Source organism: Gossypium hirsutum, chromosome D12 (assembly GCF_007990345.1).
Source record: "Gossypium hirsutum isolate 1008001.06 chromosome D12, Gossypium_hirsutum_v2.1, whole genome shotgun sequence".
NCBI classification, from domain to species: Eukaryota; Viridiplantae; Streptophyta; class Magnoliopsida; order Malvales; family Malvaceae; genus Gossypium; species Gossypium hirsutum.
The window spans coordinates 32,292,936-32,311,452 of NC_053448.1; the positions used below are offsets into that span (position 1 = coordinate 32,292,936).

General features: G+C 33.7%; 1 protein-coding gene and 1 non-coding gene across 5 annotated transcripts; one reads left to right on the forward strand and one right to left on the reverse strand.

Annotated features, from left to right (window-relative positions):
- The first annotated feature begins 825 nt into the window (after positions 1-825).
- Positions 826-932, forward strand: LOC121224766 (small nucleolar RNA R71). The gene has a single exon (XR_005922511.1). It is a non-coding gene; the product is annotated as a small nucleolar RNA R71 (small nucleolar RNA).
- A 12,594-nt stretch (positions 933-13,526) lies between these two features.
- LOC107945478 (uncharacterized) lies at positions 13,527-17,327 on the reverse strand. Of its 4 annotated transcripts, none has more exons than XM_016879501.2 (5): positions 17,098-17,247; positions 16,883-16,924; positions 15,093-16,137; positions 13,950-15,011; positions 13,527-13,844 (listed from the first exon to the last, which is right to left on the reverse strand). In XM_016879501.2, the coding sequence occupies exons 3-5, from the start codon at positions 16,131-16,133 to the stop codon at positions 13,815-13,817; spliced, it is 2,133 nt and encodes a 710-aa protein (XP_016734990.2). In that variant the 5' UTR covers positions 16,134-16,137; positions 16,883-16,924; positions 17,098-17,247; the 3' UTR covers positions 13,527-13,814. The 4 variants fall into 4 exon arrangements, with proteins under 4 accessions (XP_016734990.2, XP_040963860.1, XP_016734992.2 ...); XM_041107926.1 differs by having other exon boundaries at positions 16,832-16,924; positions 17,098-17,236; XM_016879503.2 differs by lacking the exon at positions 16,883-16,924 and having other exon boundaries at positions 17,098-17,327.
- Between the last annotated feature and the right edge of the window lie 1,190 nt (positions 17,328-18,517).

Below are 18,517 nucleotides of genomic sequence, written 5' to 3' on the forward strand. Positions count from 1 at the left end.
ACTCATTGTGTTCATCCTCCTCCATGGTTCATCGACAACTTTAGGAACCTCCTCTTTTTCATGTATGGGTGCCTTCAGCTTTTCTAATGTCTTTCCTGACCGTGAAGCTATCTCATTTACACGTTTTTCCTATTTCTCCGATGATTGTTCTTTGTGTTACTGGGGAGACTTTGACCACTCTACTTTTGGAACATCGTCATCAATTGGCTCATCTGGCTACAGAGACTACCCATTCGAGATTTGAGTCGTCTACATCTAGCTTCAACTTGTCGAATGTTTATTTTCATTTTTTGCATCTCCCCTTCTATTCTGTCGAATCTTTGACCACATGCAACATGGTTGTTTCCCATGAATTGTTGTTGTAAGTGAGGAGGTTGGTAAGAAGGGTTTTACCGATTTTGTATTTGGTTTCCACCTCCTTGGTTGCCTCCCCACTTGAAGTTCTGATGATCTTTCCAACTGGGATTACAAGTATCAAAATAGGGATCTCGACCCCTATTACCTATGTAGCTCGCCTCTTCCAGTTGGTTTTTAGAATATGACTCTGTTCTCGTTAGTTTGACAGTTGACTCCAAACGGTTAAGCTTCTTTAAGATTTGTTGATATCTATGATCTTTGTTTATCGCTTTTATCATTAGAGGCTTTGATTTGTACATGAATATTTCATTAGGCCACATATACAAATTCATCGCCATATCATTTATGATTTTATAGGCTCGTCCATATGTGTGGTACATGATAGATTCTTCAACTACTCCATCTGGGCTGGATCTAATATTATTGCCTACACCATTGTAAAAATTCTAGATTTGAAGCCACGCTTGCAATCTATGGTGTGGGAACTTCCTTAGCATTGACTTGAAATGATCTCATGCTTCGTACAAGGATTCACCTTCATATTTCTTAAAATTGGTGATTTCTTGCCTAAGTTGATAGGGAAAATTTTATGAAGAAACTTTTGCGCTAAATCATCCCACGTGGTGATGGAACTTGGGTCTAGTGAATCCAACCAATTGGCTACATTGTCGCACAAGAAGAATGGAAATAACCGGAGACACACAGCACATCGGTTACTCTATTGTATTTGAAGGTGTCACATAGTTGTAGAAACTACTTCAAGTGTTGGTTCGGGTCCCCCATCATGTTTCCCTTGAACTACAACGTATTTTGGATCATCTGAATTATAGTCATCTTTATCTCAAAATTATTGGCTTTAACCACTGGCCTCTTGATAATGCCTCGCACCAAATCTAGTATATGAAACAAAATTAAACAAATAAATATATTTTCATATTTATCCTATAGTCTTCAACTTTCCTATTTATCCTATTAATTGTAAAAATAATTTCATATTTAATGTTGAAACCTCCTTGGCAACAGCGCCAACAACTTGACCGACGCCAAACGTGCGAATGTTTGACCGAAAAATATTACACCAAAAATATAAGAAATAAAGCAATGGTGTTCGCAAGTATACGAGTCAAATTATAATATAGTAAATTGTTACAATGGAACACAGGGAAGTATTTAGAGGATCGTACCCAGTGGAGGATGGATTAAATCTTATTTGGAATTATCTTTACAATAATAAGTCTATACTGTACTAATTAAATTCTATATTATGACAACCAATAAAAAAAGGTAATATCATAAACTAAAAAACTAAAATAAATAAACAAAAATAAAACACAAACAACTAAATCAATTAAACTAATTAGGAATATTAACTCGCTTCAGTGGTTGTAATTAACTTTGGGTTCGGGTTTTAGGGTGAATTAGCTATTAACTAACCAATTATTACCTTTCGACCTCTAACTGCTTAATTAATTAACCAATACTTGATTATCTCCTGACCTGACTTTCTCAACCAGGATAAATCACGATTTACTCAGAAAACTTCTCTTTCGACCTCATTGAACATTTGATTACTTCCTAGGATTGTCAAGCCTAGGGTGTAAGAACGCATAATTTATACCAACTAATTCTGTAGGAAACTCTTACTCTTTCGCTAATCACTCCTACATCCACTCATTAATCTCCCCTAAGGGAATTAACTACTCATGGTACACAAAATCTCAAACTTAATTTATATAAATATGTAAATAACACGAATAAACCAAAAGAAAAAAAGGTCATATAGATTAATCTTGATTTGTATTGATTAATAACGAAATAACAAATCTCTTGATTGGGAAAACGAATCTCATCACTATCAAAGGAAAATAAACTAAATAACATCGATTGAATAAAATAAATCTTGGATCGAAATCAATTCCAAGAGAAAAGAACAAATTTTTCATATGGGGAGACACATATTGTAAAATCTGGGATATTTCATATGGGGTGGGTGACAAAGTTTTCTCAAGGTTTCACCTTGGAAGAAAATCATTTGTTTCGGATTGAAGGGCAAACTTAGCCTAAGGTTTATTGGACTGTACAAAGTTCTGGAACATGTTGGACTAGTGGCTTATTGTCTAGCACTATCGCTTGGTCTGTCAAGAATCCAAAATATTTTCCATGTTTCGATGTTGAGGAAATATTGATCCGATTCGAATCATATGATGCAATTAGAGACATTAAAGGTAGAACAGAACATTTCCTATGAAGAATAACCCGTGCAAATTTTAGATAAGGAAGTAAAAGAGCTTCAAAACAAAAAGATCCCTTTGGTAAAGGTCCTCTGGAAAAATCACAAGATTGAGGAGGCTACTTGGGAAAGGGAAAGTTCCATGAGAGAGCAATACCCGTATTTTTCGGCAGGTAAAAGATTTTGAGGATGAAATTCTCTTGAGGGACTGCAGTCACATCCCAAACCTATGGATCCTCTAATTTAGGTGTTACAGTACTTGAAAGTTCGTTTATATGGAAAAGTGTGTCTTGTGAGATTTCTCAACCCTTTCCTATGTCTTATATATATGTTTACTTAGTTAATTTGTCTTATTTACCTTCTATGTCGTTCAATTATAATTATCCTCTTAATGTTAAAAATTTATTGTAACTTAGCTAAAAGTATGATTTTATTTTAGTTTGGCCAGAAAAAGGGTATAAAGAAGTTTTTCCATTTTTGGTTTTATGTTTGTACATATTGGATTGCTTGAAATGCATTTCTTTTCTTACGTGATTGTAATTGCATGGAAAATCACTTAGTTTTGTATCGATGTCAACTTAAATGTGATTAAAACAAATTGACCCATAAGAACTCAAATGGGGGAAATATATTAAAGAGAAGATAAATTAGCTTAATTTTATGGTTGAATTTTTAATAAAGGTGTTAGGGAGAATTATGTGAAATGGGGGTGTGTATAAATTTTTAGTAGGGCCAGCCAAGGGGTAATGTGGGGCTTTGGTGGAATTATTGAAGGGTGTAAGGATTGTATTAGCCAATTTTGAAAATTTCTTGTTTCTTTTGAACGGTGAATGTGGAGGGAAGGGGAAGAGACCTAAAATTTTTATTTGGTTACTCTTTGGGTGAGCTGTTGTTTGAATGGAGAGGGGAAGAGATAATTGTTGCATGGTGGATTTTGAGCTCATTTAGGAGCTGATTCCTTAAGGAAAAATGATAAACTTCTTGTTCTCTCCCCTTGTATTTAGGTCTCTCGTGGAAATGGCAGTTTGGGGGACGGTGTTTTTGTGATTGACCGAATGTTGGAGAGGGGGGGAGGAAATCCCTCTCCCAGTTGCGTTTTGGAATGTTTAATGGTGTTAACTGCCCTGGCTTGTGCTTGTTCTTAGTATAATTTCATGGCTATCGAGTGTGTTTCCTTAGTAACGAAAGTGATTTGTTTGTTTAGCTAAAGAGGAAGCTGAAGGCAGCAGCAGAAGGGGAAAGGGCATCGCACAGGGGTAGGTTTAGCTATAGCTTCTGGTGAGTTCCTCTTGTACTCTTCCATGTCTTTTCTTTTGCTGGTATGTTTGGATTTTGAAGTTGGTGAGAATGGTCGATGTATGCAATGAGGTGTGTTGTTAATGCTTGGTACATTTATTGTGTTTCGGCTGTTATGGAAGGTTTTTGTCCAGAAAGTTGTGTGGTTATGAAGCTTAAAAATTTGCTGCTGGAAGTATTATTGATGCCATTAATGTTGTAGGTAGTTGTAAATGAATAGAAATTAAATACTGTAGTCTTTGGTCAATTGATAGTTAGTGTGCCGGATTAATGATGTTCAGAGAGTGGTGTATTTATGCTGTTTTAAGGACTGTTGTTTGGTGTATTAATGCAGCAGGAAAATTGTTGTTTAGACGTCAATTAATATTGTCTGAGTGACTGTAAATTTATGTTAATAATGGTTGAAATTGTTAATGAACAAATGATATATAAATGAGCTATTTAGATGTTAAAGAATGTTGTCTAAATGGATGAAGACTATGTTGTCCAAAACTGCTATTTAACTATTTTACAAGCTGATATTTAAGGGGATTGAATGTCGAAATTAATTGTACATAAAGGCTAAAGTTTTTGTGTCCGATGCTTCAATCCAAGCTGAGTGATGGTGTTCAAAAGTGATCTACGGTGTTGCATTAGAAACGTTTATTTTAGTCTAAAATGAGAAAGATTTAATGTATCCAAAAACTAGTCAAGGCCATGTACAAACGTACAATAGGTTGATTTAAATTCCTGTTGTGTTGATGGGCTATCACCATCCATATGGGGCTAATTAAATACCATAATTGAATTGGATAATGGTTGTGTTTGTGTTGATGTTAACCAGTTAGTGATGAATAAAGATGTTTTATTAGTTAAAATTAATTAATCTTGATGCATGCTTGCTAGTCGGAACATTCTTAGTATAAATGTGTAAATCTTAATTGAATTGCTAAAGCTTCCCGAAGGTCCATAATTGTTGGGGATTGACCCGTATAAACAACGAGATGGTAAAAGTGGAGAAGGATGAACACAAACATTTTATGTGGAAAACTCTTCCAAATAGGATAAAAATCACGAGCAAAGGAGGCTTCGAATTTTTACTAAATGAGTAAACAAATAAGAGTACAATATGGAGAAAACAACCTAAATGTACTAAACATACATTACCCAAAACTCTGAATACAAAGCTCAAAATTTCAAAGAGCAAACCGGTAAACAAAACCTTAAATCCCATAAGACACTCATAAAAGGGGTATAAAAATACTCTCCATAATTAGCACAAAATTTTTACCTAAACTCATCTGTGACTACATCTTGTTGCCCTCAAGAAAAGCCCTCATTGATTGGCGTGTCAAAATAGAGATACAATGGCCCCTTTAAATAGGCTTAGCTTAGCATTCTAATCATATTAAATTATCTCTAGAAAAAATAGAGTCCAACTGGAAAAGCAATCTTGCTTGAAGTCTAAATGCAACTGTCAAATAGGAGAACACGTCATGACGTCGTGACGTCATTTTCACCTTGTCGTCATGTCCCGAGTTGCATTGTCACAACGCCGCAATATTCCTCATTGCGATGTCATGATCCTCCTCAACGCAACATTGCCATCTGTTTCTCCAAAAATACGAGACACACCCCACAAATCTTCACCTTAATTCATATTTACCATGCCTTCTTTTTCATGCCCCATCACAAGCCTAACTCGATTTTGAAAAATGTCAACCAAGTCTAAACCATGTTCGAACTTAGAATCTGAAAGACTCATACTCTTCAAATCAAAGTTTTATAATACAACAAGAGCCAATAATACACAAATAGGAGATAAAAAATTAACTCTCTCCACCTTGACTATAACCCTCTGTGACCAGTATTGCCTCAAACACTCTGTGAACTATTTGAGTCCTAAAGACCAAAAAGGGATTAGATTCTTCTCTAAAGCAGGCACATGTTTGACATTTGACACGACTCCACCTTCAACCTAATTATATGTAGAGAACAAAGAATCACCATCCTTGTCTTTAGCCACATCAGCTACCTTCATAATTATCCGAAACTGCAAAAATTAAAATTTGTGGTCTGTCGAACTTTTCAATATCAAAAGACGTGCCACCAAATGAGTCGATTTACAGAAGTTGAACTGTAGCTTTAATACTAGTTTGTTGGGGATCAACTCGTATAAATAACAAGATAGTAAAAATGGAGACGAATGAATACAAATATTTTACATGGAAAAATCCTCTAAAAAGGATAAAAACCACAAGCAAAAGAAGTTTTGGCTTTTTAATAAATGAGTAAACAAATGAGAGTACAATATGGAGAAAATAACCTAAATGTACTAAACATACATTACACAAAACCCTGAATACAAAGCTCAAAATTCTAAAGAGCAAATCAATAAAAAAACCCTAAATCTCATAAGGCACTTACAAAAAGGGTATAAAAATACTCTCTATAATTACCACGAAACTATCACCTAAACTCATTTGCAACTACATTTTATCGCTCTAAAAAGTAGCCCTCGTTGATTGGCATGTCAAAATAGGGATACAATGGTCCTTTTAAATAGGCTTAGATTAGAGTTCTAATCATACTAAAATATCCCTAAAATAAATAAAGTCAAACTGAGAGAAGCAGTCCTGCTTGAAGTCTAAAATGCAACTACCAAATGGGAGAAAATGTCGTGTCGTCGACTTCACCTCGTCGTGATGTCCTGAGTCACATCGTCACAGCGTCATGATCCTTCTCGTCATGACATCGTCATCTATTTCTTCAGAAATACGAGGCACACCCCCACATTAATGATGGTCGAGGTTGGAGGGATTAGAATGATGAGAATTCAAATACAGGAGGGACCAGAGGAAAAATGTGTTCATTTTTTTTAAGCTTTTGCCTCCAATATGGCATGTAAGTGCAAATATTGATTGGCAGAAAGACTGTGACTATTTGATGGATTATATGGGATAGAAATGAATCAAATGGCTTTGCGGAGGAAAGTTTGGTTAAGCTATGGGAATAAATGAATCAAATAGATTTGCGGAGGAAAGGCTGGTTAAGTTATAGGAAGAAAGGAGTTTCGCGACAGTATGAGTTGAATCTTATTGTAGTGAGGAGCTATATAACCTTTATGGGTCGGATGACTATATGTATATATACATCCCCTATTTTTAAGTATTGTGATTATGCTCCATGTCGTTTTGGCTCAACCCTTGGTTTTGTTTCAATTATGGTTTAGTCTGCTCTTCTCATAGTGATAATCCTTTAGCAAATGATCGTTGACAGTTTTGAATTTCCAAGTCATTGGAATTTGATTGACTTATACAAATTGATAAAGAAATAAGGCGGATGAATACGGAAGCAGATTGTAAAGTTTGTTCTAGTCGTGGATTTGACTTAGGGCTCTTGGTGTTTGGAAAGAAACTTGGAATTTGACACAACTTGAAATGCAATCAAATCCAAATCAGATAAAACAATTTAAATAAATAACTAAGGTAATTAAAATAGAATAATAAATCTATAATTACAACAATAAGGAAGAAAATAAAGAAGATAGATGGAAAGATAGAACGTGGTATGTAAAAGTCCTAAGAAGAAACATGAAGAATCCACAACCCCCTTCAAGCGACTCTAATTTCCCCTCCAAGAAAGAAAACTTTGCAAGAAAAAGTTTGAAGATGATCCCTACAATCTGAAAAGATTGTTAAAACTCAAAAGAAATTCTTAAAAAAGAAAACTCAGAGAATTTATTATCTTAAAAGAGAAGTTGAATAATAAAGAATTGTTTGGTTTGTGTATAATGCAAAGGCCTATATATAGGCTAGCTAAATAAATCTAAATAAAACTCTTAAGTATACTAGAACTCTAATTTAATCTAAACAATAAGTAGTTTTAAACTAAACTTTCTTGTTAACATAAAAATCCTAAATAACTTAAAATACTTAATAATTATCAAATATTCAGAATAAAATAATAATAGCTGATAAAGACAATATTGAGCTTATATATAATAAAAATTTAGCCCAAAACCTGAACTCAATATTATTTAAACTCGAATTAAAAGCCCAAAACTCGTAGTTCTCGTCATAATCATGTCCAAAAATTATACTCGCATAGTCTTTATTAAAACGATCATAACTTGAGCTCTCGAACTTAAAATTGAGTGATTCTAAGTGCGTTTTGAAGCTAAGAGATATATTTTCAAATGCCATGAGACATCTCCAGCTAGAAATGTCTGGATCCCATCTAAAAAGTCATCGCAAGTCTATTGATTTCTCAAACTTGAAATTTGGCAGCTTCAGTGAATGAAATTTAATAAATTTCACCCCATCCGTGCATGTATCATTCCCCCTTTCCTCGAAAAAATTCATCCTCAAATCTTGTATTTGATTGAACTTTGGTTTGACTTGCTTGGCCTTTGACATTGTTGTTGGGCCTTAAGGTGATGTGAGCCCATCACATCCATAGGTCTGAAATTGGTCTTTGAGACTCGTATCACAAACTGTTTGTGAAAATTGAACGTCAATAATGACAATGAATTGCAAAGAAAGAGAGAAAAATAGAACACACAAAATTTTACGTGGAAACCCTTTCGAGAAAAAAACCACAAGCAAAGGAGAAGAAAATTCATTATGTCGAATTCGAATGATACAAGAAGAGTATAGACTACGTCTATTTATAGGTTTATAAAACCATATTCTAATCAAATTCAAATAGAAGTAATGCAGTAAGGTTAAAACACCTTATTCTAATCAACCTCAAATAAAGGAAGTAAACTTCTATACGGATTTCACTTGTTCAGCCTGTACTGTACCGCGCCCCAGTTCAGTATTTTGCTTATTAGGGATCTACGATAGGCTACAGCCTTGTCCCTCATAGATCCCCCTATCTTGCCACTTGTATTTTATTTTAACAAGAATTTGGGTCACACAACTACTAACACTGTTTTATTAATATAGTTGGATATTTAAGAATCCATTACTTAATAGGAACTCATTCGATTCTTTTTTTTTGTTCCTGATTTCAAGTAGTTCATTTGTCTCTTGGATTTGAAGGGACTTGGCAAAACTCCGAACTTGTTATTTCTTGTGAACCATTTTGTTGCTTTGTAATGTGTATATGTCGGGGTAGTTTACAATTTTGTACATTGTTGGTTTATTTTGTAAAGTTTAATGTATGTATATATTCTAACACTATGTAACCTGACTTGGCAAAACTCCGGACTTGACTCTTTTGTCATAACATTATTGTAACCTGATACTTTCATTATTTTGAGATACACCTTTGAATCTAAGATTTTTTATTTCGTTAGAGTGGTGACAAACATATGTCACTTTTAAATTACTATTCAAATATATATATAAGAGAAGGTTCACATTTGTTTTTTTTTCAACTTCCTTCTACCTCTGGTTTCACCCTAGGGTTACCAGTCTACCAATTACATCCTGAGGAGTTACAAGTGAAACTCAGATGCATGGATAGTCCTCAACACACCAAACAAATAAGTCTTCCAATACACCAAGATTGCACATAAGTGCCATATTCGATACCAAAACTCTAGTACATGTAAGAACATGACTTATTTAACCAACACACCAGTAATGGCACACCAGTAATGGCACACAAGTGTCATAAACATAACTTTTGGATGCCCAAGCAAACTCGACCCACAAGAGATTTAAAAACTCTAAGTATCATATATCATGCCAATTATACTCGAACACTTTCCAAAATGTTTAACAGGACTTATCAAACATAAATTTCTAGCTCAATCAACCAACAAACATGTTAATAGCATTTCAAATCAGCAACCACTGATCAACAATCTTAGGCAATCATATATCCACCACATACATATACATTTATACACCTTACAAGTCTCAATCACTCATCTCAAAACATCATGAAATATAATTAACCAATCAAAAATTAAAAAATAAGCTTAAGTAATAATTTAGAGAGTATATAAAGTATTTTAAATATTTAGAATGTACAAACCGAAAAACCAATTAAGCCTCTATAACTTTCTCCCTCCCTTTGGCCTTAGAGCTTTTGATTACTTTTTAGCTTCAATTTCAACATCAAAACAATAAAACAAGTTTTTATATTAAGAATTAAACATTGAGACACCTAAATCTATTATGAACAATGCATTCAATAAAGTGAAACTTCAACTTTGCTTTTCTTAGCCCTTTCTCATTCTATATTCATCTAAATCTCAACAACTTAACCAAATCCTCACCAAATATAAATTTCTATGTGGTAATGTTATCCTAAACTTATAAACACTCAAAATCTATCCTAAAATAATTAAGAATCATAAAAAAAAAACTTGAGCTCTCTCACTCTACTCAATGTTAACGTGAATATAGAAAATAGAGGAAATTTTATTAAAACAAGTTTTCAAGAATTGAAATTAAGAGAAAAGTATTATATTTCATGTTTTCCTTGTTGAAACCGCATTTTCCTTGTTGAAACCTATGGAGTTTGATCAAGAATTAAAGGAAAATGAATGAGAGAGTTTAGAGAATTTTTTATCATAAAATGTTTTGCAAATCGTGATAATGAATGAAACTATAATTGTTCCATCCTCTAATTTTTATAGGGTATTTTGCTATTAGGTCCTTAGTCTATTTACCTCTTAAGGCCTCCTCCTATTTCCAATTCCAATTCCAAATCCTACCTTTATGACATTTTCCTCACTTATTTTGGCTTTCTTACAAAATAGTCCATATTTCAAAATTCTTACAATCTAATACTAATAATTTTAATGGAATTTGATTATGGCAATTCAATAATAGTAATAAAAATGACCCGAGATTTGTTCCTAAAAAATCTCTCGGTTTAACATCCCAGAACGTCTAAGATGTCCAATTCTGGCACTTTTAGGAATTTTCTAACGTACAAAATTTTCAATTTGTTACAGTTAGCATCCATCACACCCCCTATTGAAACATCTTACTGAAGGGGAGTGTATTGATGTTGCCACTAAGAGGTGTTCTCCTTTGGCTTGCTTACTATTGTTAATTGTTTTATGTTTCATGATACTTCCTACATATGAGTGTTTTGTATGTTAATGAAACTCCAGCTTATGAATATGTTCTTCCTGTTGCACTTGCCCTAAGTCTATTTTGTTCTGGAGCTGTTAGCCTAATCGTTGGAACTTGATGGTGTTGAGACTCTTAGTTTAATTGCTACTATTACTTACTTTTTTTTGTTGGATAAATTTTGTTGTACACGGAACTCTAGATCTTTGGTTTGTTAATTTTGGTTTTTATAATACAATGATTTTTTTATGATTTGCTGTCATTAATCATTGTCATGACATTTACGAGGAATTTGAAAATATTTATTTCTAGTTACATATACTTTTTGCTTGAGAAAGTTTGTCGTAGGGTTTTGGTCAAAATTTCCAAATGTGGAGATTGCTAATGCCAGATGCGACACTAGTTGAAACTCACTTTGCACCTAAACATTATGCAACTTGCTTTATATGTTGGCATATATTGACTTGTGTATCTTTATTGTTTCCTTAATCTTTTCGGAGACTTTACGCATCAAATCTTGAGATTATAGTTAGAAAAGAAATTAGATCAAGCAAGAAAAGTTTTCAAGAGCCTTAGTATGATCTATTTTCCTTATTTAAAGACATACGGATTTTGAAGAAGTTAAAGTCAAGAAGATCTCTTTTATTATATTCCATAATAAGTGATTAAGGTGAAACTTAAAGTTTCATTCAGGTCACACTTACTCTTTTACAAAGTAGTACAATGTCTATTTTAAAGACTTGTGTTTAATCTTTTGGAAAAGCCAGAGAAGCAAGAGAGAGAGAGCACTTATTTTGTCCATTGTTAGAAACTTATTTTTAGTGCAAAATTCATTGTAAAGAAACTGGTTCATGTTCAGTTTGTAAACAAGCTTTCAAAGGGGAAGTCTTAATGGGGAGAGTGACGGAGAGTGACCTTAGGTTAATGTATAAGAGTTAGGTTGTAACTTGGTGCATGAGCTAAACTTAAATCATGTCTTGTACAAGCATATTTATGGTGGATTACCCTCTAAATAAGGTCCTGCAGATATAAGAGATTTTCGAATCGTGTAATCAACTTTTTGTGTCCATCTCTAATTTTTTTTACTTTGTCAATTAGTACAACTAGTCGCAACTGATGTGCAATTGGAAGACAAATTCAATAAACTTTCACTTTCAATATATTAGTCTATTAGTGAATTTGATCATTTCGCCAAATATATCCGAAAGGGAAAAAAAGAAAGAATATCATGAGCATGGTGTTATGTTTACTCATGAGTCCATCCATTTTAGTCTTAGAAGCTTTTAAGTTAGCTTTAAGAATTTCAAAATATAAAATCTCTTGAATTTAGTTAATTAGGTAAGATATATCTCCAAGATCATTTGAAATGGAAAATCCTCGCTAATCAAAATATTATAGTCAAATCACCTTTATTTTGGCATCTCATTTAGATATGCTCATAATGGAAGTAGTGTCACAAGTTTGAGGAATAGACTGACACATAAAAATATTTCCGAAAACACTTGACTGATAACTTCAAATAAAGTTTTTCTTGCTAATCAAGTTAGTGGACTCATAATCTAAGTATCCTAATACATCAAACATATGAGAACTGCTTGGATGCTTATTGCACATGCCCTACCTTAACAGTTACATTTGGAAACATAGCTTCGGTGATAATCGCAAATTTTACAAATTTATACAAGAATAAATTTGTTCAAGGGTTCGGTTACTCGCCCAGGCCCAAAGGTCTGCCTAAAATTTAGGAGGGTTTTGGTAAAAATATTAAGCTTGAAAAATAGAACTAGGCAAAAAATTAGGTCCGTTTAAAATATGGGTCGGGCTTGAATTTTAACATTTAAGGTCCAAGCCCGGCCCGGCCCGATTCATTTTTAAGTTTATAATACTTTATATTATATTATTTTTATATATTATGTAATTTATAATACTACCCTAATATAAACAATAAAATAATGTTAAGATGACTACATAAAAAATTTAATAAATAAAAAATATATAAAATTATTAAATATTAAAATAAAATAAATATTTTTTTAAAAAATAATATAGGCAGACCTAAAATGGGCTTAGATTAGTTTTTTGCAAATATAGACGAGTTTAGACAATTTTAAGCTTATATTCGGGTCGTGCCAGACTTGGACAAACATAAAGTAAGTTAATATCATACTTAGACCCGGTTTGAACCCAATCTGACCCGATCCATGAACACCTCTATACAGAACCACTTGTTCTTCATCTAATTAATAGTCACACATTATCTATCATATTTGAAAAAAAAATTATGTATCTTGATAATTTTACTTTGTCAACTGTTTTTTTTTTAAATACATTGTCAGCTGTGTATTTAATATAAAATTCCAATAATATTTTATTGAGGTGAAGTTCAATTTTGACTGAAATGGTTAAATCACTTGGCTCATCCCCGAAGGATGACCTTTCTCATCAAGAATTTTGATGAATAGACTCGGGATTTACTTTTAGCCACAAAAGCAATCGGAATTGAAAATTGGTTAGATTTTCAAATTTTATTCTACCAATTCAGTTGATTAAACTGTTATTTTGACCAACCGATCCTATCTGGTCTTTTATTCCATTTGTGAAAAGCATGACATTGCTAATGCTAATGATACAAGCAGCAAATTTCTCCTTTTATTGCAAATAAGAGGATACAGTTCTGAATCCTTTTAGAAAAGAATCCAACTACAGGATTATTGGACCTACTCAATGAACTAATTGATGTTATTTACAAAACTTTACAATCTTCATATTTCAGTGCCCTATGCAAATATTGATTTTACACTTTTACAGCTTTCCATCATTTACTTATACTGTTTGTAGATATAAATATTTAAAAGGGGTTTAATCTTCTTTATGCATCCTTAACCCCATAAAAGTAATGAATCCCAATACTTCTAAGCTTCTGGTATAGGAGGAAGTTGTTCCTGAATACATGAGAAATTACACGGTAAAAGTATGAACTCGATCCATTAACAGTATACCAAAAATATAAAGAAAAACAGAAGTATGAACTAAGAAATTGAAATTACCTCGGAAAACCGCAAACGACCATGATGAACATTAGAAGATTTAACAATGTTTTCCCACTTGAGATCACTGGACAGAGCTGTGTAGGCTTGAGTTTCACTATAGTTACATGTACCAAGAGCCGTCCGTGAAGATGAATTTCTCGAGGAAACAGCAGGCAAGGTGCGCTTCAACCAAGATTCTGATGGAGCTTTAGGTAAAGGTAAGGCAAGAGGAAGTTTTAAGTTGCAGCCATGAGAACTTCCTTGGTTACTTGATTTGATTTGCGGCTGGCTTTCCAAATCAGCTTTTCTACACCCAGCTGCTTTTGAGTTTGTAAATTTATTAGAATGTTGTATGAGGTCTTGTTGACTTAATTTAAATTCATTAACATTTAAGAATGTCAATTTACTAGAATCCCGTATCAAATCTTGATCCCTTCTGACACCATCCGTGGCATCCATTTGCCAGTAAGGAGCATATTTTTCAGGCGAAAGCAGAGAATACGGATCCACAGACTCCATGCACTTATGCTGAACAGGTGTCTTCTCATCAACCACATGATTCAAGTGCTTGGTATGCTTCAATGAAGAATCTACTGAAGGATTCTCCTCCATTTCCCCAGGATTAACTAGGATCTCCAAACCATCCTTCATGCATGATGCTGTTTCATCTGGAAAACTTGAATTGGATGATATTCCCCTTTGTACGGAATCTACATACAGAGTTTTCTCAACAGGGCTTGCTGAACCTGATTCCTGGCTAATACTCTCACTTGCCAGACATTCTTGAAGATTCTTGCTCCCTTGCTTATGCGGATCAATGCTACTAACCCTGTAGTTCTTAGCTTTATCAGGAATACCAAGAAACCGTTTTTCTTGATGCCCCAGCCAGGATATTTGACTAGGATATGATGATACATTATTACCCTGAAAATGCCTAAAAAGAGAAGCTCCATCCGGATTCCGACAATCACTTCTATAACTCTTCTTGCTAGATCCACTCTTTAGATTATTCTTATCCTCAATAGCCTCCTCTGTTTGGGCAATACCCGTTAAGCGTTTCTTGCCAGCAGCCTCAGTATGCTATGCAGAAATAAATGAAACCAAAATTTAATTTACAGAAGGAAAACAAAAGAAAAACTGAGGAGAAGGGATTGGAATTACCTCAGTTTCAGTTTCAGTTTCATTGCAAGATCTCAAATACGAGGATTTAGCCTCTCGCCTGTGATCAGAGTATGCAGTTTTCACTGATTTTTGAGCTTTCACTCTTGGTATTGGGTTCAAAAGACACAAGGAATTTTTAAGCAAAAACTGAGGAAACAAGCCACAAACATTGACTGAATAGTTTTGAGAGTCGCTATAGCAATCATCTTCACTTTCTTCTGACCAGTCATCCTGTGCATGTGGGAACTTGTTTGGACTGGATGCATAAAGTGGTTGCTGCTTATCCGCAATTACAAGCTTCTTTATCTGTCTTGGTGGCTCTCGTGCTATAGGTTGTTTCTTTGTAGCATATGGAGGTGTTTCTGATGCTACTGCCTTTGCTGCTGGCAGAAAACGACCCATCATGAAATCCCGAGTTTGGGGATCTGATGAGAAGGTTCCAGATGGTTTGATATCTGAACCATCCAACCCACTCACACCACTAATACTACAGTTCAAGAAGAATGACTCTGACCGTGAAAGTGTATCAAGTGCATCTACATATGCCTCACCACTATCCTTCGAGCCAGAACTCCCTGTCTCCTCCATTTCTCCATTTGCACATTCATATGTAGTTTCATTGAGAGCCAATGATGGAACATTTTGAGAACTGGAAGGCGCCATATCTGTTTGGTAGGGTGCAAAAGTTTTAGCATCAGACCCTTTTCTAGGAGACTGCTGCTTATCCCTCAAAGCCCTCCCAGGTGGAAGCTTTGGGGCAATAGGAGGCCGGTCAAGAGCATCAGTTTGTATATTGCTTTCTTCCTTTGGTCGACCTGGGGTTTTCTCCCATACAAAAGGAACTGTTCCAGGGTTCCTGAGCGGACCTGATTTCAGTTCTGATTTATAAACAGGCGGATGGGGTACTTTGTTGAGTGAATTATCAGTTTTCTTGTTGCCCTCAGATTCAGAACCTGCAGCCTGGGATGTGAAGCGCCTCACAGAGAGAAGTGGCCGGTTAAAGTCCAGTTTCTTGTCTTCCATCAAATTCTTTAGCAACATATATCTGTTTGTTTCAAATAAATGCATCAGATAAAATCCTAATGAACAATGTTAAGGAATTTAACAGGAAAACATGGTTTCACAAATCAGATAAGGTAGAAAAGAAAGAATCACATTTCTAAATTATCATAATCCCATTCACAAATTCTTCAATCCAACAGAAGCCACTTGACCGTTTTAGATCATATTAACTTTTTCTTTTTTTTAATTCCAATTTCTTCCCAGAACCCCCGAATAGAAATTTGCTAAAAACAGAGGAATTCTAAAGTTTTAATCTAAGATACGAATGAATCTTCAGCCAAAAGGAAACAGAAAAAAAAAAGAGCTAATAACACACACTGGATGGGCAGCAGCATCTTATTATCAACGAATCCAGTATTAACAACAACCATGGAATCACAGTAAACCATAACTGATTCAAATCCATAAACATTTCAAAAGAAAAAAATTAACAACAAAGCATCATTTCAGGTTCGGATTTCTTACTGAAGCTAAATTTATGAAGAAAACAGAATACCCCTCGAATTTGAAAGAGAAAGAAGATAAAATAATTAAATGAAATCAAACATAATAGATGCAGATCTTTCTCTTCCTCTTTTGAATTTCATTTTGGTTTCAGTAGTAGCTGAAATTCCAACAACTACCCACCAAGGCATTAATTATGAATACTTGAGAATAATTAACAACTAAAAAAGCACCTTTTTAAAAATATGAAGAAGGAAAATTTGCAGAAGATAAGAGAACACAACCTAACCAAGTTCCTTCCTTGGAAAAACTTGAAAATGAGCTGCCTAATTAAAAGAGAGAATCAATGCTTAATCAATCATAAGAATAATAAAACAGAAAAATATTAAATATATTATTGAAAAAGAAAGGGAAAGAATAAAGAAGAGAGAAGAGAAGGATAAATTTTGCTTAGACGCTTATAGGATAGCTACAGAGTGAGATTGAGAAAATCCTTTACCCGCCTGTAATGGAAACTCATTTACTACAATTGTTTTTTTTTAAAGAAAATCCGAAAGAATTGCTCATTAATTATAAGAATTTATAGCACATCAATATTAAACAAATTTGACGCATGACAAAAAATCAGAGGTGACTTTATAAAGAGTTGTTTATGAGTCCACTTGTTTCCAAATCATGTGAGAAAAACTTGTTTTCTCATTATTTTTTAAAAGGAAAGAGAAAGTGAGGTGTTCAAACGTCAAACTACAATGTGTTTTCAATTTTCATAAACGCCGTTGCTCGTTTCCCGCTGTCCATTGGGAACTGTAAAACGTGTTCCTAAGTTTCTTAAACGGGTTCGATTGATTCCATCATCAATTGCTTTAATTAAAAAGTTTTTAAAATTTTAAAATTTTTTAAAAATTCGGTTCAATCAATTCAATCAATTTTTTAGTTGATCCAATTTATTCGGATCAATTCTTAATTTCACGCAACTCGATCGGCTTTCGATTCGACCGATCGTTTCGGTCTTGTTCAAATAATATTGTGAAATTTAAATGAAAAAATTTTAATATAAAATTTAGTTTCAATATTTACATTTTTGTTATAAAAAATATACTGTGAAATTTAGGCTTCAAATACATCCTAAGATAATTTATAGTCATTAAAAGTAAAATTTTATTTTATTTATACTTATTATCTCTATAAATATAAATTTTGGAGAAACATTATAATATTCTAATTTATCAATAAAAATACGTTCTTTTTTGCTCCCCTATTTCTCTTATTTTTATTCTCCTTATTTTTTTTATTTCATAACACGTTGTCAACACGATATTTATGATTTTCGTTCTTTTCTTTCTTTTCCACTGTTTCCTTTTAGTCTATTTTTCTAAACTTTTCATGATTCTCACGAAAAAGAATTCTGATACAGGGAAATTTACCAATAAAAGCCCTTTTTTTTTAAAATTACCGAAATGGGCCAATTATTTAATTATTTACTGGAATGGTCCATTTTCCGCGAAATCGCGTCCACATCAGCGCGATGTCAGGGTACGCGCCAAGAAATCACGTCCACGTCAGTGCAAGTTGCTGACATGGCAACAAATCGCGCCCTCAAGGACGCGATTTGCTGCCACGTCAGCAACTCGCGCTGACGTGGACGCGATTTCGGCCCGCGCGTGAACAGTGCCCAACGGTCCAAAAAAAGTATAAATACCCCCTTTTTATGTGTAATTTGCCCCTTTTTTTGGTATTTTGCCCTTAATAATACATATTAATGTATTACTGTAATATGTAGCTCAAATTATGTATTGTAGTTAATATTCATAATATTGTAGCTCAAATTGTCAATCCGTCTATACTATTGTACTAATAATATATATTAATGTAATATTGAAGAGTTAATTGATTAAAATAAATAAATGCAACAAGTACAA

Coding starts and splice junctions, on each gene's coding strand:
- LOC107945478 (XM_016879503.2), bottom strand. CDS start 16,133: ATGTTGCTAAAGAATTTGATGGAAGACAAGAAACTGGACTTTAACCGG. Junction 15,012..15,092: donor AAACTGAAACTGAAACTGAG/GTAATTCCAATC, acceptor ATTTCTGCATAG/CATACTGAGGCTGCTGGCAA. Junction 13,845..13,949: donor GTCGTTTGCGGTTTTCCGAG/GTAATTTCAATT, acceptor TCATGTATTCAG/GAACAACTTCCTCCTATACC.